General features: G+C 45.1%; 2 protein-coding genes across 2 annotated transcripts in view; both read right to left on the bottom strand.

The window, feature by feature from the left end:
• SEMA6B (semaphorin 6B) overlaps nt 1-20,634 on the bottom strand; it is a 974,413-nt gene that overhangs the window by 22,820 nt on the left and 930,959 nt on the right. The gene's annotated exons all lie outside the window — the stretch shown is intronic.
• LOC130368398 (uncharacterized) lies at nt 14,955-19,909 on the bottom strand. The gene is made up of 2 exons (XM_056571996.1): nt 16,313-19,909; nt 14,955-16,273 (listed from the first exon to the last, which is right to left on the bottom strand). Exons 1-2 carry the CDS (start codon nt 19,172-19,174, stop codon nt 15,356-15,358), a joined length of 3,780 nt encoding a protein of 1,259 aa, XP_056427971.1. The 5' UTR covers nt 19,175-19,909; the 3' UTR covers nt 14,955-15,355.

The raw sequence follows: 20,634 nt of genomic DNA on the forward strand, positions 1-20,634 counted from the left end.
CTGTCTATTTCTGGGGTTCCGAAAGTTCCCTTGTGGGATCTTTCTTTGGTACTAAGTTTTTTTTTTTTATCTGATCCCTTTGAACCCTTAAGTAGCATTCCTCTTAAAAACCTAGTCTTAAAGACTGTACTTTTAGTAGCAGTCACCACTGCTAGGAGGGTAGGGGACCTGTCAGCCCTATCTAGTGAGGAACCTTATACTAAGTTCCTGGAAGATAGCATAGTGTTCCTTCCTGATCCTGCCTATCTTCCTAAAGTAGTTTCTGCTTTTCATGTCTCTCAGGAGATTGTCCTTCCTTCTTTCTGTTCTCAGCCTTCTAATGCTAAGGAAAGGTCCCTTAGTGCCTTAGACGTTAGGAGATGTGTCCTTGAATATCTAGATAGGATGAGAGAATTCAGGAAGTGTACCTCTCTATTTGTTCAATTTTCAGGACATAATAAGGGCAAGAGAGCCAGTTCAAATTCTTTGTCTAGGTGGATTAGACAGGCTATCACCTTAGCATATTCAGTGTCAGGCTTACCTGCCCCACCTGGTCTTAGAGCTCATTCAACTCGAGCAATAGCTACCTCTTGGGCGGAAAGGAGGGGCGCTTCTATAGACCAAATCTGTACATGGTCTTCACCTCATACTTTTTTTCATCACTATAGGGTGAACATTGGAAGTTCTTCTTCCCTTTCTTTTGGTCGCAAAGTCTTGCAATCTGTAATCCTACCCTAAATTGGTTTCTCTGATAATCTCTCAGGTGGTGCTGTCATGGCGGCCGGGAAAACCGGTAATTACTCACCGGTAATTTTGTTTCCCTGAGCCATGACAGCACCAGGGCATTCCCACCCTATGTTTTCAGGTGTTTCTTTCTCACGTGGTGGATGTTCACTTTTTTTTCCTCGTTGTTCAGTAATATATGCTTTTGTCATGTTTACTAACTAAGAAGGCTCTTCTGGTCTCTGAAACTCACTGAGGCCGAGGAGGAGGGTTCTTCTTCTTTTTATCCTCAGGTTTCCTGTCCCTCTCTCAGGTGGTGCTGTCCTGGCTCGGGGAAACAAAATTACCGGTGAGTAATTACCGGTTATCCAGCACAGGTGCTCGTTCAAAGGGTGGTCATCATTTTAGTGGCACTAATCGGCTGTTCAATACCCGGTCACCTGACTCGTTCCTTCAGGATTAGGGGTTGAATCGCAGTTGTTACTGACTCACATTCAGAGCAACCAATTTCAGGAATACTCACAATGTTACCCTGTTGCCTGACTCCTCTTCAGTTTAAGGGGTAATGTCAGTTGCTACTGACTCGTTTTCAGAGCAATTTTGTCATTTGTGTATTTATGACCTGACACGTTTTCAGGTCAGATACAACCTCGTCTGTTGTATTTCTTGATTACGTTATCATTTCGTTATAGTACACAGATTCAACTATCCGGCATAGTTGCACTTTACGCTCATAGTCTGGTAGTCTGGTTACATTCATAGCTTTATTTGTTGTACTGCACATGGGTAATAGTTTTTCTGCATTTCCATCCTTCGAGTCTACACTACACATATGCTCCGGTAGCTTTACTGTACTCATGCTCATAGCTTTCATACTGCATTTTCGTGCATAGTGCTTAAACGGAAAGCTTATACAGCTTTGTTAGGATGTTGCCCTATTTGCCTGACTCCTTCAGCTTAAGGGGTTAATGTCGGTTGCTACCGACGAATTTTCAGAGCAATTACATTGGGGTTTATTGTCATGACCTGACACGTTCTCAGGACAGATGCAGCCTCCTCCGTGGTATTTCACGACCACGTTATCAGTTACTTATAGTAGACATATTCAACTATCTGGCATAGTTGCACGTTGTCTTTATCTTTTTAGATATATATTGTTTACACTTTATTTTCTAGGCGTGTATGCTGTACTCACAATGGTGTTAGATCATAAATTCATAGCGTTCCTTTCATTTTCACGGTACTTATGCTCCCAGCTTGTGTATGGTAGTATGCAACAAATGCTGTGTACTGGTGCATGTATATGCACCAGTACACAGCATTTGTTGCATACTACAATAGTTGTATGCGGGTAGGTTATGATGTGCATTCATTCCTAGTGTTGAATAGCAGTTGCACCTCCTGGCTGTACATATATTTACAATACACAATTACAGTATTCATATTGTGCCTACATTCATAGCAGATATATCAAGCACATATTCTTAAACCTCCCACGTCTGTAGGGGGGATGCACCACATAGGTTATTGTTACTGACATGTCTCAGAGCAATAACATATTGAGTAGCGACTTGTAGTTGGGTATACTGTTAGCAGGTTATGCTGTACATACGGTTAACATGTTTCATGCGGTGCATACAGTGGATGTAGGTAATTTGGTTAGGGTATTGGACACAATTGGTCATTTTTGTTTACTGACACGCCTTCAGAGCAACACACCAGCTTCATGCAGGTTTCTTGTCAGGAATACTCATGATGTTACTCTGTTGCCTGACTCCTCTTCAGGTTAAAGGGGTAATGTCAATTGCTACTCGGGGCCGGCCTTTGGGGTGTGCGAGCTGTGCGGTCGCACAGGGCACCATAGCAACAGGGGCGCCGGGCGGCCGACACAGCTCACTGTGAGAGCGCAGTCTGCGCAGAGATCAGGGTAGAGTTGAAGCGCTGCTCAGGGCCAGACACACTTAGAACTCCTAGCGCTTGCTGCAGACACAATTTTTTACAATCCCCGCTGCTGTTTCCTGATCTCCGCTCTTAGTGATCAGGGAACAGTGCGGATATTACTGCAGGGGGCCAGACACATAGCGAGCGCTGCAGGCGGGACTAGTGCTCCCACGGGGCAAGACACACTTCACTACATCCCCACTGCTAAACTGGGATTAGAGTTGCCACCCTGCCGGTATTTTACCGGCACAGACGGTATTTTCATTCAGATTCCGGGCTGTGACGGTAAGTTTGGATGAAAAATACCGGCCATGCAATGTCATCACACTAACCTAAAAAAAAAACTCCTGTTCTGTTCGGTGCCGGCGCTGCTAAGCGGGGATGCGGGCCGCACGCCCGCACCTCGCCGCTCAGCACAGCACCCTGTCTGACTCTGAGGCTGTCCCTGTCTCCCAGTCCCAGTCTAAAACTTTACCTGGCACTGTGCAATGCTGTGCGGCCGGGCGGCTGGATCTGCGGAGGGACGTTGCGGAAGTGATGTCACTCCGCAGACCCGCGCAGGACGTCACGTCACTCGCCGAGACTGAGAGGAGACTGGAGAGGTGCTGCGGTAGTAGGTAAGTGTGTCTGTGTGTGTCTGTTACTATGTGTGTGTCAGTGTTTGTGTGTCTGTCGGCCAGTGTGTGTGTGTGTCTCTGAATTCCACCCCACCCACCCTAATTCCCCTGTGGCAATTACTTACTATACCTATAGGGAAGCGAGAGAGGGGGGGGGGGGGGTAACTGCCTATACATATGGTGAAGAGAGGGGGGGGGGGGGTAACTGCCTATACCTATGGGGAAGAGAGAGGGGGGGGTAACTGCCTATACCTATGGGGAAGAGAGAGGGGGGGGGGGTAACTGCCTATACCTATGGGGAAGAGAGAGGGGGGGGGTAACTGCCTATACCTATGGGGAAGAGAGAGGGGGGGGGGGGGTAACTGCCTATACCTATGGGGAAGAGAGAGGGGGGGTAACTGCCTATACCTATGGGGAAGAGAGAGGGGGGGGGGGTAACTGCCTATACCTATGGGGAAGAGGGGGAGGGGGTAACTGCCTATACCTATGGGGAAGAGAGGGAGGGGGGTAACTGCCTATACCTATGGGGAAGAGAGGGAGGGGGGTAACTGCCTATACCTATGGGGAAGAGAGGGGGTGACTCTGCCTATAGGGAACGGGGGGAGGGGGTGTAACTGCCTATACTTATTGGGGGGGCTACCTAACTTTATACCTGGATGCCTAACTACTTACATACATACCAGGCTATCTAACTATGTACCTGGCCTTCATACATGGCTGCCTAACTACCTAGCTAGCCCCCTACCTACCTGGCTTGTCACCTACCTACATATCCGGCTTTCTGATCTACCTACCTAGTTACCTATTTACCTGGCTACCTACCTTCCCTTTTACTGTGCAGGACACCAAGGAGGGCTTTATTACAGTTTGTGGGCCTATAGATGGGAAGATTGTGTAGAGGAGGGGAGGGCACTGGAAAAATGCAGAGTCAGACATGTTTTTCCTGCAGATGTTAAGAGATCCACATGGCGGTCTTATCCGGACAGGGAAGAAAAGGAAAGAGGACGCCGCTGATCAGAAAAGACGTAATTGTGAGTCCCAAAATGTAACTGCAATCACTCATATGGTGTACAGATTCTGTGTACAGCTGATATCTACCGCCAAATGGTCCTGTATATAATCACATATTGTATACAGATTCTTTATAGTATACTGGTCTGTGTATCATTGTTTTATTCAGTATAACATTTTCAGTTTTCCACCTACAGAGCTATATGAGGGCTTTATCGGCATAAATTTTATCGGCTATTTTCTGTTGTTGGTAGTGTGTATACAGAGGAGCTGTTACAATGTTTGCATTTGCACTATTTGGTGAGGTTGTCAAATGTATTTATATTATATTTGTATTTGCTGGGTAACCCCTTAAATTTATTGCCTGTTGTTAAATAAATGTTATTTACAATTGTAAGTTTTATTCTCTAAATGTTATTTTTTTTGAGCGATATAGGAAAGTTCCCCCCGCTTATATATTGTATCCATCCCATCCCCTGTGCCATTTCTTTACCCCCACCCCATCCCCCATTCCATTTCTTAAACCCCTGATCCCTCGTCCTCTGTGCAATTGGGCCCTTCCCCTTTTTAGCTGCACCCCCACATAGCCACACCCACGACCAGTATTTTTCTGAGGGAAAGGTGGCAACCCTAGCGGGGATATGGGCAAGGCATCAGCGCTGCAGGGATTAACAGAGAAGCAGGTTGCTCTCAGGGCTCGAGTCCTGCAGGAACGGCGTTCCTTTGCTTTTTCCAGAGGAGGAACGCCGTCCCTGTTACATTAGTCCTGCAGAACCGACCTCTGTTCTTACCCTCCCTCTCTTCCCCTGGCCCGGACTGCTGAATGTGGAGATGTAGGACCTGTGATGATGTCACCATCACATGTTAGGGGCGGAGCTTAGCTGTGGAAGAAAGGGAGAGATTGTGTCTTAAAGGAGTAGTCCAATGGTGAAAAATTCTATACAGTTAGCAACAGTTTAAAAAGTTATATAACTTTGTAATATACTCACATAACCCATGTGGAATGGAAAGTACCTTTTTCAGTAATTTCTCTCTAGACAGGAAGCGCTGCATAATCCAGAATCTTGACCTACACTTCTTCTACAGCCTGTGGTCAGATCGTCATTCCTTTCCTCATAGTTCTCAATATGTGAGTGCTCACCAATCACAGCACTCACACATTGAACCAATCACAGCAGTCCTGCTTGAGCCTGGTCACGTGGGTGCCGTGCTGTAAGCCAGGAGAAGTGTGAGGGGGAGAATGAGGATGTACACAGCTCCTCTCCCCCCAGCTATGTCTACATAGGACCTAACTCATCACTCCCAAGTCCAGTTGGGTCAGTACATTGGCTAGTTAGGAATGTCTGTTGTTACAGTCTCAATCAGGTAAGGTGCCTTCGTGAACCTTGTCATGCGACATGACCCACACGGTCTATCAGGTAGATAGGTATTTCTTGTCATTTACCTGTCAGTTTATTTTTTGCATTAAAACAAAACGTTTTTTCGGCTCACCTCCTCCACGGTCTGCACGGACTTCAAGCCTGGCCGGGCTTCATACGTATCAGCAATAGAAGAAAGAGGTAGTCCAGCAGTTCCTTTAAAATGTTGAATCTTTATTCTTGGTTTTAAAATTGGGAGCCCACTTCAAACACCATCACCATGCCGGCAGGCCACTCGCATGGACCTGTTTCGAACGCATGCACGTTCTTGATCACCAGGTTTATTTTTTGCCTCTTAAAAAGCAGGGGATTGGTGCTTGTCAGACCTGCCATGAAGTTAGCCTTTCCGTGTCCATTTGAAGTAATGTCACAAGTAGGGATGGTAATAGGTATAGTTCAGTTAGTATATTTGGCAGGGAATGTTATCATTCTCAGGTCGTTTCTTTACAGATGGACGTTACTACCACAGTTTTCAAGGTATGGTTACCACCTCTAGTAGTCACTCGTTGGTCGGGGCTACTCTTTCAGCACACTAGGTATAGTCTACTTCGGGTATGTGAAGATTGATGCTGGGTGTAGGATGTGTTATTTCAGGAATTGTATTTATCCTACCATGGTTGCTTTTTGCCCTCTATAGGCATGCCCTCATTGCGCGGTTATGGCACAACTCAGACCGCTATGCAAGGGTAAGATCTTGTATAGGTATGTAGGCAATCTTTCCTGTCACTAGTACATGTATGGAGCCCCGAATACAAGTATAAAGCCCGCAGGGCTGTATTTGTGCGAGGGGCGGAAGTAATTATCACTCCCTGCACTTCCAGGTGGGGGCGTGTGTATATAACTCCCCCCTCTTCTACAGGGGAGGAGCAAGTGTCGTTTGTGGAACCCTCCCAACCCTCCCTTATTTTTTTCCTTCACTATAGTGCATGCCCTCTATAGGCGTGCCCTCATTGTGCGGTTATGGCACAACTCAGACAGCTATGCTAAGGTAAGATCTTGTATAGGTATGTAGGCAATCTTTCCTGTCACTAGTACATGTATGGAGCCCCGAACACAAATATATATATATGCAGACACTAAGCTATTCTGTAACGTGTGATTATTTTTATTTGTGTTTTCTTACATGTTCGCCATCTTTTAACAAATTATGCAATTTACATAAGTCGTAGATATATGTAGGTAATTCAGTAAAGTAGGGAAGAGTTATATTTACGAGTATAAACAAGCGTATATCCTTTTCAAACAAAGTCAACTTCTAAAATTACTTATATTAAAAAATCTTAATCCTTCCAGTACTTATTAGCTGCTGAATACTACAGAGGAAATTATTTTCTTTCTGTAACACAGTGCTCTCTACTGACATCACGAGCACAGAGCTCTCTGACTTCTCTGTCCATTTTAGAAACTGTCCAGAGCAGCATATGTTTGCTATAGGGATTTTCTCATAATCTGGACAGTTCTTAAAATGGACAGAGATGTCAGCAGAGAGCACTGTGCTCGTGATTCAGCAGAGAGATCTGTGTTCCAAAAAGAAAAGAATTTCCTCTGTAGTATTCAGCAGCTAATAAGTACTGGAAGGATCAAGATTTTTTTAATAGAAGTTAATTACAAATCTGTTTAACTTTCTGGCACCAGTTGAGTTAAAAAAAAAAAAAGGGGGTTTCCACTGGAGTACCCCTTTAACCCCTTAAGGGCAAGGCCCATTTTGACCTTAAGCTCTTCAGGACATAGGGCGTATGGATACGCCCTGCATTCCGAGTCCTTAAGGACCGGGGGCGTAGCCGGTTGGGGACCGGAGCCGGATGCCTGCTGAAATCGTTCAGCAGGCATCGCGGCATATCGCCCAGGGGGGTCATCGCCCCCCCCCATGTCAGCGATGGCTGCAGATCGCTGGACAATTCAGTCCAGCGATCTGCGGCGATGCCGGGTCAATCGGGTCTCCAGTGACCCAGTGACCCGGAATTACTGGCTGACGGCCCCGAACAGCCAGAGCCAGCAAGGGTGAGGTGGCACTGGTGCCACCTCACGATCGCCCTGATTCGTCGGCCGGTTTACCGGCCGACCAATCAGGGCGCCTGCTGCGGGTGTCACTCCCGCAACCCACTCCGCCCCTCTTCCGGAGGACGTGAGCGGGTGCGGGACGTGGACCCCGGGAGCTGGGGACCCCGATCCCCGGCGTCAATGTTGGGATTGGGGCCCCAGGAGCGGCGGCGGCGAGGGACTGACCTTTGTCCCGGAGCAGCAGCAGGAGGTGAGTGACAGCCTCCTGCGGTTGCTTAGCAACAGCTCTCAGCATGCAAAAAGGGCATGCTGGGAGCTGTAGTTATGCAACAGCAGGAGGCAGACAACCACAACTCCCAGCATTCCCTTATGGGCATTCTGGGACTTGTAGTTTTGCAACAGCTGGAGGCACATTTTTTCTATGGAAAAGTGTACCTTCAGCTGTTGTATAACTACAACTCCCAGCTTGCACAAACAGCTAAAGTGCATGCTGGGAGTTGTAGTGGTGCATCTGCTGGTTGCCTAAATACAACTCCAAGCATGCACGTTGGCTGTCGGTGACTGCTGAGAGTTGTAGTTTTGCAACAGCTGAAGGCACAATGGTTGTGAAACAGTTTTTTTTGTTTACCTAACTCAGTGTTTCACGACCGATGTGCCTCCAGCTGTTGCAAATTACAACTCTCAGCAGTCACCATGCACCGTACATGCTGGGAGTTGTAGTTTTGCAACAGCTGGAGGCACACTGGTTGTGAAACACTGAGTTAGGTCACAAACTCAGTGATACATAACCAGTGTGCCTACAGCTGTTGCAAAACTAAAACTCTCAGCAGGTACAGTCTGTCAGCGCATGCTGGGAGTTGTAGTTTTGCAACAGCTGGATGTCCCCCTCCCCCCTCCCCAATGTGAATGTACAGGGTACACTCACATGGGCGGAGGTTTACAGTAAGTATCCGGCTGCAAGTTTGAGCTGCGGCAAATTTTCTGCCGCAGCTCAAACTGCCAGCGAGAAACTACTGTGAACCCCCGCCTGTGCGACTGTACCCTAAAAACACTACACTACACTAACACTCAATAAAATAAAAAGTAAAAAACACTACATATACACATACCCCTACACAGCCCCCCTCCCCAATAAAAATGACAAATGTCTGGTCCGCCACTGTTTCCAAAACGGAGCCTCCAGCTGTTGCAAAACAACAACTCCCAGTATTGTCGGACAGCCGTTGACTATCCAGGCATGCTGGGAGTTTCGCAACAGCTGGAGGCACCCTGTTTGGGAATCATTGGCATAGAATTCCCCTATGTCCACCCCTATGCAAGTCCCTAATTTAGGCCTCAAATGTGCATGGCGCTCTCTCATTTGGAGCCCTGTCGTATTTAAAAGCAACAGTTTAGGGTCACATATGGGGTATCGCCGTACTCGGGAGAAATTGTGTTACAAATTTTTTTTTTTGGGGGGGGGGGGGTATTTTCTGCTTTTACCCTTTTTAAAAATGTTACATTTTTGGGAAAACAAGCATTTTAGGTTAAAAAAAATTTTTTTTTTTACATATGCAAAAGTCGGGAAACACCTGTCGGGTATAAAGGTTCACTTAACCCCTTGTTACATTCCCTGAGGGGTCTAGTTTCCAAAATGGTATGCCATGTGTTTTTTTTTTTTTGCTGTCCTGGCACCATATGGGCTTCATAAAGACATGCCCCCAGAGCAAAATTTGCTTCCAAAAAGCCAAATGTGACTCCTTCTCTTCTGAGACCTGTAGTGTGCCAGCAGAGCACTTTTCATCCCCATATGGGGTGTTTTATGAATTGGGAGAAATTGGGCTTCAAAGCTTGAGGGGTATTTTCTGCTATTACCCTTTTTAAAAATGTAAAATTTTTGGGAAAACAAGCATTTTATGTAAAAATTATTATTATTTTTTTACATTTGCAAAAGTCATGAAACACCTGTGGGGTATTAAGGCTCACTTTATCCCATGTTACATTCCCCGAGGGGTCTAGCAGGGGAGCCCCCAGGTCACTGTGGGACTCAACCTTACAGGGCCTACAGGTAATACAGGCTATGTACCTGTAGTGGGACACCACAGAAGAAAGACTCGGTGACTCACCATGCTGCAGATAAACTTCACTTTAATCCAAGAGGTGCATGAACGTACGCATCAAGACGAGGGAGGCAGGGGGTGCGGGTAGGACTGCACGTTTTTGTGCCGACCTGGCACTTCTTCAAGCTACTTTGCAAGTAGCTTGAAGAGGTGCCAGGTCGGCACGAAACGCCACAGTCCTACCTGCAACCCCTGCCTCCCTCCCTTGCCTTGATGTGTACGTTCATGCATCTCTTGGATTAAAGAGAAGTTTATCTGCTGCATGGTGAGTTGCCGAGTCTTTCTTCTTTTGACACTGCATTGAATGTATTCCATTCACTCGTAGCACCACCTTAGTCTGCATGTTTGGATTCTGGGCTGTTCTAGCCATCTGCCTATAACATTAGCCCAGCAGTATCAGTGGTGCCAGACACCGTTAACTCTTTTGGAAGAACGCGCAAGTGTACCTGCGCTTAGTTTACGCATTTACAGTCTACCCTATCTTACACATCTCAGTGAACATCTTCAACTCTTCTATCTGAACTTTCTAAACAGTTCAGTTGGAGGGGTTTATTGTAGTAGAACTTCATTTTGTGTGGTCACTAGAGATGAGCGAAGTTACAGTAATTCAATTCATCACATACCTTGTGGCTCAGCTGTTGCTGACTCTAGCCTGCATAAATTAGCTCTGCTTTCAGGTCCTATGGTGGGCTGGAAAAGGTGGATACAGTCCTAGGAGACTCTGAACTCTGAAAGCTGAACTAATTTATGTAGGCTAAAGTCAGCAACCACCGAGCCGGGAATCAAATTGCTGTAACTTCGCTCATCTCTAGTGGTCACCATATATCCTGTCTTATGTATTACATATGTTGTGGGGTATGAAAGGATACGGTCTTGTGGGGCTGTAGGGTATTTAGGGTGTTGGTGTTCAGGATAGTTGAGGGCGCTGTTAACCCTTGTCACTCGTGAAGCCAGGGTGAGGGTTAAATGCTGTGTTTCTTGATAGGCCTATTGCCACCCTTCCCAAGAGCAATAGGTGATGCAGAAATAAAGGATTGTCCACAACCACTGTTAACTGAAAACTTGCAGGAACTTTTACTGAAGAATTTCTGTGCATGTAGTAACAGTAACAGTCCAGATAACAGTCTCTTTACATATAGCTTGAGCAGCGATTGGCAGTTGGATGGGATCAGATAAGCCCAATTTAGCTTCTGAAGAATTGTATAGCAGAGATCCGCTGGATTTAGGGGAGTAATTAGGTCCAGTGATCTTGCGATGAGTAGCGGGGAAATGCTTAGTCTATCCGCTATGTTAGAGGCCTAGGCCACAAGGCTTTGGCCTAGTAAATCGTCTTTTAAGCTGCAAAGGTCCTACCTCTTCCAGAGTCAGCAACCAAAGAGAGGGATCAAGATAGTTGGTCCCTTATATGGGCAGGGGCCGGCCGTTTTGGATTGGTCCGTAACGACTGTCACTCACCGTTGCAGTGCATTGTGGGTGAACACGTCACGGGAACCTCCAAAAGTCCTGTAGCAAAACCATAGAGTTCTAACTTAATCACGTGACCCGCAGGTCCTGCTACGCTCCGAACAGGTAGATAACTAAATATATACATATTTATACTTATACTAATATTAATAAGAACTGCTATATAGTCATCGACTAAGTGAGAGGTGACAAGGGGATAACTACAAAAGAGGGACCCCAACGTCCTAGGGACTCTATGGGGACCTCTATATAGGTAACGTATACGATACGGTACCGGGACACCACACATATTTTTACAATTTTGAACAAGCTAACATTTAAAACTGCATCAATCGTGGATTCTCTGATATTCTATCATTGATCTTGAATACCTAAGTTCACGACAATCATAGTTCTGAGGGTACCATAGCTACCAAAGAACAGTGTTCTTTTTAAAGCATCTTCATATTACATTATTATGATTATAAATTGCTTATCAACTCATTGAAGTTATTCAAATAAATGCAATGTAGAATGTATAGATACAGTCATGGCCGTAAATGTTGGCAGCCCTGAAATTTTTCTAGAAAATGAAGTATTTCTCACAGAAAAGGATTGCAGTAACACATGTTTTGCTATACACATGTTTATTCTCTTTGCATGTATTGGAACTAAACCAAAAAAGGGAGGAAAAAAAGCAAGTTGGACATAATGTCACACCAAATTCCAAAAATTTTGTTGCACACCCTTTGGAAAAAATAACAGAAATCAGTTGCTTCCTATAACCATCTATAAGCTTCTTAATCCTCTCAGAATGTTGAAGCACTCTTCCTTTGCAAACTGCTCCAGGTCTCTCTTATTGGAAGGCGCCTTTTCCCAACAGCAGTTTTAAGATCTCTCCACAGGTGTTCAATGGGATTTAGATCTGAACTCATTGCTGTCCACTTCAGAACTTTCCAGCGCTTTGTTGCCATCCATTTCTGGGTGCTTTTTGACGTATGTTTGGGGTCATTGTCCTGCTAGAAGACCCAAGATCTCGGACGCAAACCCAGCTTTCTGACACTGGGGTGTACAGTGCGACCTAAAATCCGTTGGTAATCCTCAGATTTCATGATGCCTTGCACACATTCAAGGCACCCAGTGCCAGAGGCAGCAAAACAACCCCAAAACATCATTGAACCTCCACCATATGTCACTGTAGGTACTGTGTTCTTTTCTTTGTAGGCCTTATTCCATTTTCGGTAAACAGTAGAATGATGTGCTTTACCAAAAAGCTCTATCTTGGTCTCATCTGTCTACAAGATGTTTTCCCAGAAGGATTTTGGCTTACTCAAGTTCATTTTGGCAAAATGTAGTCTTGCTTTTTTTTATGTCTCTGTGTTAGCAGTGGGGTCCTCCTGGGTCTCCTGCCATAGCGTTTCATTTCTTTTAAAATGTCGATGGATAGTTCGTACTGACACTAATGCTCCCTGAGCCTGCAGAATAGCTTGAATATCTTTGGAACTTGTTTGGGGCTGCTTATCCACCATCTGGACTATCCTGCGTTGAAACCTTTCATCAATTTTTCTCTTCCATCCAAGCCCAGGGAGATTAGCTACAGTGCCATGGGTTGCAAATTTCTTGATAATGTTGCGCACTGTGGACAAAGGCAAATCTAGATCTCTAGAGATGGACTTGTAACCTTGAGATTGTTGATATTTTTCCACAATTTTGTTTCTCAAGTCTTCAGACAGTTTTCTTTCTTGGCACTTCTCTCCTTTTTTATCTGCTTTCAGGTGTGATTTTTATATTGCCCACACCTGTTACTTGCCCCAGGTGAGTTTAAAGGAGCATCACCTGCTTGAAACAATCTTATTTTTCCACAATTTTGAAAGGGTGACAATAATTTTGGCCAGACCATTTTTGGAGTTTGGTGTGACATTATGTCAAATTTGCTTTTTTTCCTCCCTTTTTTGGTTTAGTTCCAATACACACAAAGGGAATAAACATGTGTGTAGCAAAACATGTTGTTGCAATACTTTTCTGTGAGAAATACTTCATTTTCTTGAAAAATTTCAGGGGTAGCAAAGTTTACGACCATGAATGTATATTATATTGTGTATACATATACTCTAAACATACTCAATTTCAAACAGTAGATATATGTTTTCTTCATGTCTAATGGGACTTTGTGTTTCAGGAGAGGAGGCTGTTCTGTCATTCTCCCTATAAGCCCCCACTTTTCTCCTCCCATTCCTCGAAGTCACTGGTCATCTCCCCTTTGGGTCTTGGTCTTTGCAAATTCTTAGTCTTAGTTTGTTGCCTGAAACCATTGAACCATGAACATCTACTAACTAACTGTGTTCATGTGTCACAACATCAGGAGACATACAAAACAAACATAACATGTACAAATACTCAACATACAACACAAAGGGCCCAACACACATTCTCACCAAAAATGTAAAAGAATCAAAATATATAGAGCTCTTTCAAATTTTTTTTAAAACAAATCACCTTCAATGCGCATTAATAATCAAATACTCATTAGCTAATTTTAAATGCTTAGGTAATGCCTATCAATTAAAAAAAATGTATATCCTCTTTTATTTTATTTATTTTTCCCTTGGCCATCTCCTTCTTTTCTTACTCCTATAATACAACCAGACAATTAATTGCATATTCTCATACACTTCACTTTGGCTTCCATCTTGCACAACTGTGAAAACAAAACTTATTAGGAAATTATTACAATATCATCAAATAGGTTCAGTTATTACCATGTGGCCTTTCTTTTGTTTTTGTTTACTAGTTTAAGTGGTACCATTGCAGCACAAACAACTGACACAAACCGCTTCACAAAGAAAACATTCACATTTCATGTATTCCTTATTCATTAAAACCCCTTGCATATATCCAACATACTTTATATTATAAGAGCCATCCTATGAACGCCATCATATAACTACATACACAAAATCAAAGTAACAATCATGTATCACACAGCTTTCCTAGAGACCTACCGTGCCCTCTGCATTCTATAACACTAAGCACTCCTCATCATCATCTCATTTTTGTCCCCACCATTGGAAAAAACAACTACCCCCATTCAAACATCTGGAAGTTATCTTCTCAACCCTGAAACGAAGGCTCTCTTCATTCGACTCACACTGCTGTATATGAATACTTCTGTCCATCACCCATTATATTTCAAACTTTCAACTGCCTTAATATCCATAGTCCATTCTTCACTCACCACATGCTTTTCCATCAAAATCTTGAGTCTCCATTTTCTTTTGTCTAGGATTTTAACCACACCCTATCAAGCTACTAACAAAATCTGCTCCTCTTCTACTTGTCTTATCACTTGTATATATCATTAACGTTTGGACTAACTTATCAGCTTTCTCAACAAAACAATACATACAAAACCACTGAGGAGGAGTCATAAGGACAATTGGGCATCATACTCAGCAACTTAGGTTATAACTCAGACATAGCTTTTGAGGGTACTACAACTCCCATCATACCTTCTATTCATCCCTTCACACACACACACATCCACATGTATCCATGCCTAGGCTTTCTACATTCCTTTTTAAAGTGCCCTGGTTTGTTACAATAGTGGCACTGAAAGTTATGCCTAGGTTGAGCACCGGTGTCTGTTCCGGTATTCTGACTGGCATACAATACTTCCTTTTTGCCCTTCTGTGACGATCCGTCTTGGGGATTAGCTCTGGGATCGTCCTGGACCACGCCACAGGATGCGTTTCTTCTCAATAAACCAGCAAACAAACGCTTGTAATGCAAATCTGGCACCTTGCCAGTTTTATTAGACAGGTTGCAGGGAAAGAAATAAACAAAAAGCAGGAACAAAACAAAATCCTAGACCGTCTGGTCACTGACTAAACAGATCAGCTTGTCCTGACTAACAACCGCTGAGCTTCCCTCAGCCGGTTAAACATATGTCCCCCTGCAACCTTCTACTCACAATGTCACTCTCTTTGAGCCACTCAGCTCGGGCTGTGTACTCCTCAGCAGCCTCTGTCTCTTCCCTACAGCCCACATGCTGTCTCCTAGGAAGAGCCCCAACTATTCTGTTCCTTTTCCTTTTAAACACACACTTTCCCTTCCTGATACCTCATTAATCAGGCCACAGGTGGAGCATTCTGCAGAGATAGCAAGGGAAATACACCCTTTCCTTGCCACACTGCCACATATCCCCCCCCCTCTGCTCAGACCACCGGGAAGGAGCACTTGTATTCAAAAGGCAGAGTCCAACTGCCTTTCCTTTTCCTTGAACAACTACGTCCAACAGATTTTGAGGCACTTGGCTTCCTTCATCAGTAGATTTTATCTGCACCACTTCAATGGTGCACCCTTCTTTCATTCGCACTTTCATCAGCCACCGAGCACAAGACTTTTGGTCACCTTTGACAAATTCCTTGTAAAAAGCTCCATTCATGTCACACCTTTCCAACACCAGGTTCTTCATCTTGGTCTGTGCAGTGCTCTGGACACTAGGTGCGGACAAGGCAGATGCTCTAGGCCATTGTCTTCTTCTGTCACTGGTATGACCATTGCACGAACTTTGCTGGTGGCCAACCGAGCCTGTATCACCCATTTGCAGGTCTTCTAAGTCATCCTCCACAATTTCAGGAGGCTTCCCTTTAATGCACCTGTCCCTCTTCTCCTTGAGACGGACTCTTCTCCAAATTCTACTTCTGCGGACTTTCTTCCAGTGTTTTCTAATCCAGTGCCTCTCAGGGTTTCCACCACGACCCAGTCTTCTATCACAGTGACCTCTTTTTAAGGACTCTGCTTTCTTATTAGCCCTTTCTTTAGGGACACCGACTTTCACAGGCTCATTTTTAGACTGAAAACTCTTGGCTCCTTTAGCCAGTTTTTCACCTGCACCTTCAGATGTGTCACTAACTTTACTTGCAGCTTCTGCAGTTATCTCTGGTTTAACTTCTACCTCAGAGAACTTCTCTGCCTCAGAATTTTCACCATGCAATGTTAATATCTCTGCAGCTTCAGAGGACTTCCCATATGGTTTCACCTCAGTCTCAGCTTCAGAGGACTTCCCATATGGTTTCACCTCAGTATCAGCTTCAGAGGACCTTTCATATGGCTTCTTCTCATGGTCTTCAGACTCTACTGTTTCTTGCGTCCATTGTTCATACTCCGCCTTTTTTAGAGAAAGCATCCCTGTCTCCAGTAGCTTTTGCCTCACAAGCAGTTTTTCTTCTTTTACACGGACGGCTGTGGCTTTGGCCTCAATTTCCATCTGAGACACTTTTAACCTCTCGTTAGCCAGTTCTGCTATAACTTGGTCACGGCTTTCTTTTAGGACCTTCATGTCCCCTTCCAGCTTTAAACATTTCTGCTGCTCACTCTTGAGCTTAGAAGAGTTCTTCTTCTCACTTTCCAGCAATTCTGTCAAGTTTTTGACAGTATCCTCCAGGGACAGCAGTTGTTCTCTCATCTGCTCATTGTCTTTATTCAGTTGCGCCATCTTGGACACTTTCTGCTCATAGACTTTTAGCTGAGCCTCTTGTTCAGAGAGCTGAGTACCCAGTGCATCCAAGGAAGCTGCGCGAGACTTAATATGCGTTTCGTTCTGCGCCTCCAGGCTCTGCACCTTATGAGCCATTACCACTTTCTCCTTCTCCAGCTCTTCCATGGCAACCAACCTAGCCTTGTGATCACTTTGTAGAGCCAGATATGCCCCACACAGGACATTCACTTCTTCATCCTTGAATGAGATCTGCTTGGCCAGAATCTCCAATTCTCTCTCCTTGCTGGTCATAAGACCCTGGGAGCGGGACAGTTCATCCTGCAGAGCCGCAAACTCACTTTTGTGGCGCTCCATATCTTTCTGCAGCTGAAGCGTTGCTTCCTGCTCTTTATTCAAGTCTGCAAGCGTTTTTTCTTTCTCCTCTGTCAGGTGATGAACTACTTCTTCCTTTTGAGACAATTTAGCAGAAACCATCTGTAAGGTTTCTTCAAGGTTCTGGATCTGCTCCCTTTTTTTACCAAGACCAGCGCGTTTTTTCCGAGATCTCTTACTTACAGCGGTCTCCTTACTCTCGCTGCTGGACCTTGTGACATTCTCTTGTCCTCTGACAGTCACCTGTGCTTGGCCTGTCTCTTCCTTCAAGCCAACTCGTTCAGACTCTTCTCCACCTTTAGGAGTAGTCTCCCCCTTTTCAAGGGTCTTGGCCACTTGGGCTTCAGGGTAGTTCCTGGACAGTCTCTCTGGACTGTCTCTCTGCTCACTGGCAGACTTCTCTTTCACTTCAACACTGTCTCTCTGCTGCCCAGCAGAAAGGTCTAGGGCTCCTGGGTCTGCAACAACATCTGGTCCAGTGGTTCGACCTTCCTGGTCACGATCCATCTCTGGTCCAGACATCACATCGCCTTCACTCAGGACTCTGTCTGTGACAGTAAGCACAGCACCCAGCTCCACATGTACTCTCTTCAGTACTTCTGCATTATCCACAGACATCTCTGTAGCTTCTTTTCCAGTCACCTCTTCCAGATGACCGCGCAACTCTAGCCCCACCTTGGACTCATCTTCAGCTGGCGGATGGAACCCATGTTCCTGTACCTGATCCGTTTCTGGTTTCACTGAAGATTCTGTTTCAGTCAGAGTCAAACTTGTCACTTGAGTCACTGGATCCTCTTGGACTTGACTCACGGTCTGGTCTTCAGCTCCCCCAGCAGTCTGGCAGACCCCTATCTGACCTACATCTAGTAACTGCTGACACTCCCCGTCCTCAGCCTCTGCTGAGTAACTCTCCTCTAATGTGTGATGCAAGTCAAGTGTTGTGGGCCTATCAGGTGTTCCTGCTCTAGTCACCTGACAGTCTTCCCATAATTGCTGAAAAAATTGAAAATCCGTCCCCAGTACTACATCATACTCCAAGGAGGGCTCTATTGCAACCTTATGACCTATAGTACCATAGGGAGTAGAAATACAGACATTAACCGTTTTATAACCCCAAATACCAGCCTGCATAGACACTATAGCGGGGTCCGGCTTTCTCCTGCTGGACTTTACCAGACTTATTACACATCTAGGGTCTAACAAAACCGTCATCTTTTTACCTTCTATTGCCAGCTCACACAGGTTTTCTTTTGTCCTGTCAGAGGTGGCAGCAGTTCTCTTTACATCTGAACACAACATAAGTTTTTCAACAAAAACATTATCAGATTGCACATGTTCAAAATTTACAGGACAGTTCATAGCACTAGGACCTAACTCAGGCAAAGTGTGTTTTAATACATTTTCTCCCAGTCCTGCATTTAACATTTTCTGTTCACCAGATTTTTTCAATCCGATCTGCACAGTGTGAACAGTCTCATCAGTCTTCATGAGGGGTTCCCCACCCTCACATGATTTTGCAACTGGACATAGGTTGGTACCACCTTGAACACTGTTCACACAGTCAACTAGGGAAACACCACCCTCCGACTCAGCTTTTTTATGCACAGTCCCATCATTCTTATGTACAGTCTCATAGTCATTAAACATGGCCCCCATAACCCCTGGAACAGTCTTACCAGAATCTCTTGCCGTCCAATCAGTTATGGGCTGGTGCTGGACACCTCTCACCAGCTTCTCTGCTGCAGAACATCGCTCCACTTGCTCTTTAAGTAGCTCTGCAACTTTAAACCCAGCATCACTGTTAGGCTGCAGTGCACACTGTAGTCTTGCAGCTTGGCTTACTCCCACTTTAGTCAGGATCTCTGTCTTGACTTTCTCATAGTCCCGTAAGATCTTTGGATCCAGTTCACAATGACCTTTTTGGGCATCTCCTCCAATGAATCCAAACACCAAGTTTCCCCAGTGCGTCTTGGGCCATGCCTCATGCATAGCAATCTTTTCAAACTCTGCAAAGCTTGCTTCCTCTTGTGCTGCAGCAGTCTGCAACAAAGCACTTATCAGGACATCCATCTTGCAACACTTCAAACCTTGCAAACACAGTATAGTCCTCTGCCGAAATGTCAGCCGCTTGCCAACAAAATTTTTCCGTTGCCCCTAGCAACGCCTTTATACACAGTCTCAAAACGTAATCTGCACTCTGCAGGTGGCCCGTCCACCTGTCTCCTTACTTGAGAAAGAGTGCCCACTCGCTTGATGCGATCTGTTGCCCTTGGCAACGGGTTGCCCTTAGCAACGGCGTGCCCGCACCCTCCACCAAAATGTGACGATCCGTCTTGGGGATTAGCTCTGGGATCGTCCTGGACCACGCCACAGGATGCGTTTCTTCTCAATAAACCAGCAAACAAACGCTTGTAATGCAAATCTGGCACCTTGCCAGTTTTATTAGACAGGTTGCAGGGAAAGAAATAAACAAAAAGCAGGAACAAAACAAAATCCTAGACCGTCTGGTCACTGACTAAACAGATCAGCTTGTCCTGACTAACAACCGCTGAGCTTCCCTCAGCCGGTTAAACATATGTCCCCCTGCAACCTTCTACTCACAATGTCACTCTCTTTGAGCCACTCAGCTCGGGCTGTGTACTCCTCAGCAGCCTCTGTCTCTTCCCTACAGCCCACATGCTGTCTCCTAGGAAGAGCCCCAACTATTCTGTTCCTTTTCCTTTTAAACACACACTTTCCCTTCCTGATACCTCATTAATCAGGCCACAGGTGGAGCATTCTGCAGAGATAGCAAGGGAAATACACCCTTTCCTTGCCACACTGCCACACCTTCTTTATCACTTTTGTATTCTGTTCCAACCCTCTTGCTGCTCGGAGAAAGTCCATTGGAGAGGCAGATCTCCATTCAGACTTGAAATCCTGCAGTCTCCCTTTTATAGAGGGCTGCAGTTCCTCCACAAAAGCCATTGTGAACATTGTTTCTCCTACATCTCCAGTTCTGTCATAACCTAGATCTGTCCATCTCTGTTGGAGTTTGTAGAAAAATTGTTCTACTCCCTCCGCCTTTTCCTGGATTATATTAGCAAGTGACAGGGAGGTTTCTTCTGCCCAATCCTGCATTCCCCTGTAGAACACTCTTGCTGAATCTAACCCTTCCCTTTTTATATTCACTAGGTTGACTTACTTCCACTTTCCACTATTGCTTGTAAAAGCTTTTGTCCCGTAGCTTCTACCGCTTTTAAGATTAAAAGAGGTAGCAGATCCTTCCATGTGGCTGAATAAGTTACCTGGATCTGCTTCATTGCCATTGCAAATGGCATAGGACGTTCTACTAGGTCAGGGAGCTGTTGCACTATGGACAGATGTTCTTGGGGTGTCCAAGGTTTATAAATCTCTCGAGTGGTAAAATTCCCAGGGGTTTGCCTGATTGGGGGAGACATTGTGGCAGTAGTATCAACTCCAGTTGCTTCTTCTCCTTCATGTAAATCTAGTTGCGGCATTGATTGATTGTATTTGCCCTGGTACATACC

The sequence above is a fragment of the Hyla sarda genome, chromosome 1 (genome assembly GCF_029499605.1).
Source record: "Hyla sarda isolate aHylSar1 chromosome 1, aHylSar1.hap1, whole genome shotgun sequence".
NCBI lineage: Eukaryota > Metazoa > Chordata > Amphibia > Anura > Hylidae > Hyla > Hyla sarda.

What these genes read in the sequence shown, in the direction of transcription:
- LOC130368398 (XM_056571996.1), bottom strand. Translation starts at nt 19,174, where the DNA reads ATGGATGTCCTGATAAGTGCTTTGTTGCAGACTGCTGCAGCACAAGAG. An exon ending in CCTCTGAAGCTGATACTGAG is followed by an intron (nt 16,274 to 16,312) that starts GTGAAACCATAT and finishes GCTGAGACTGAG; the next exon opens with GTGAAACCATATGGGAAGTC.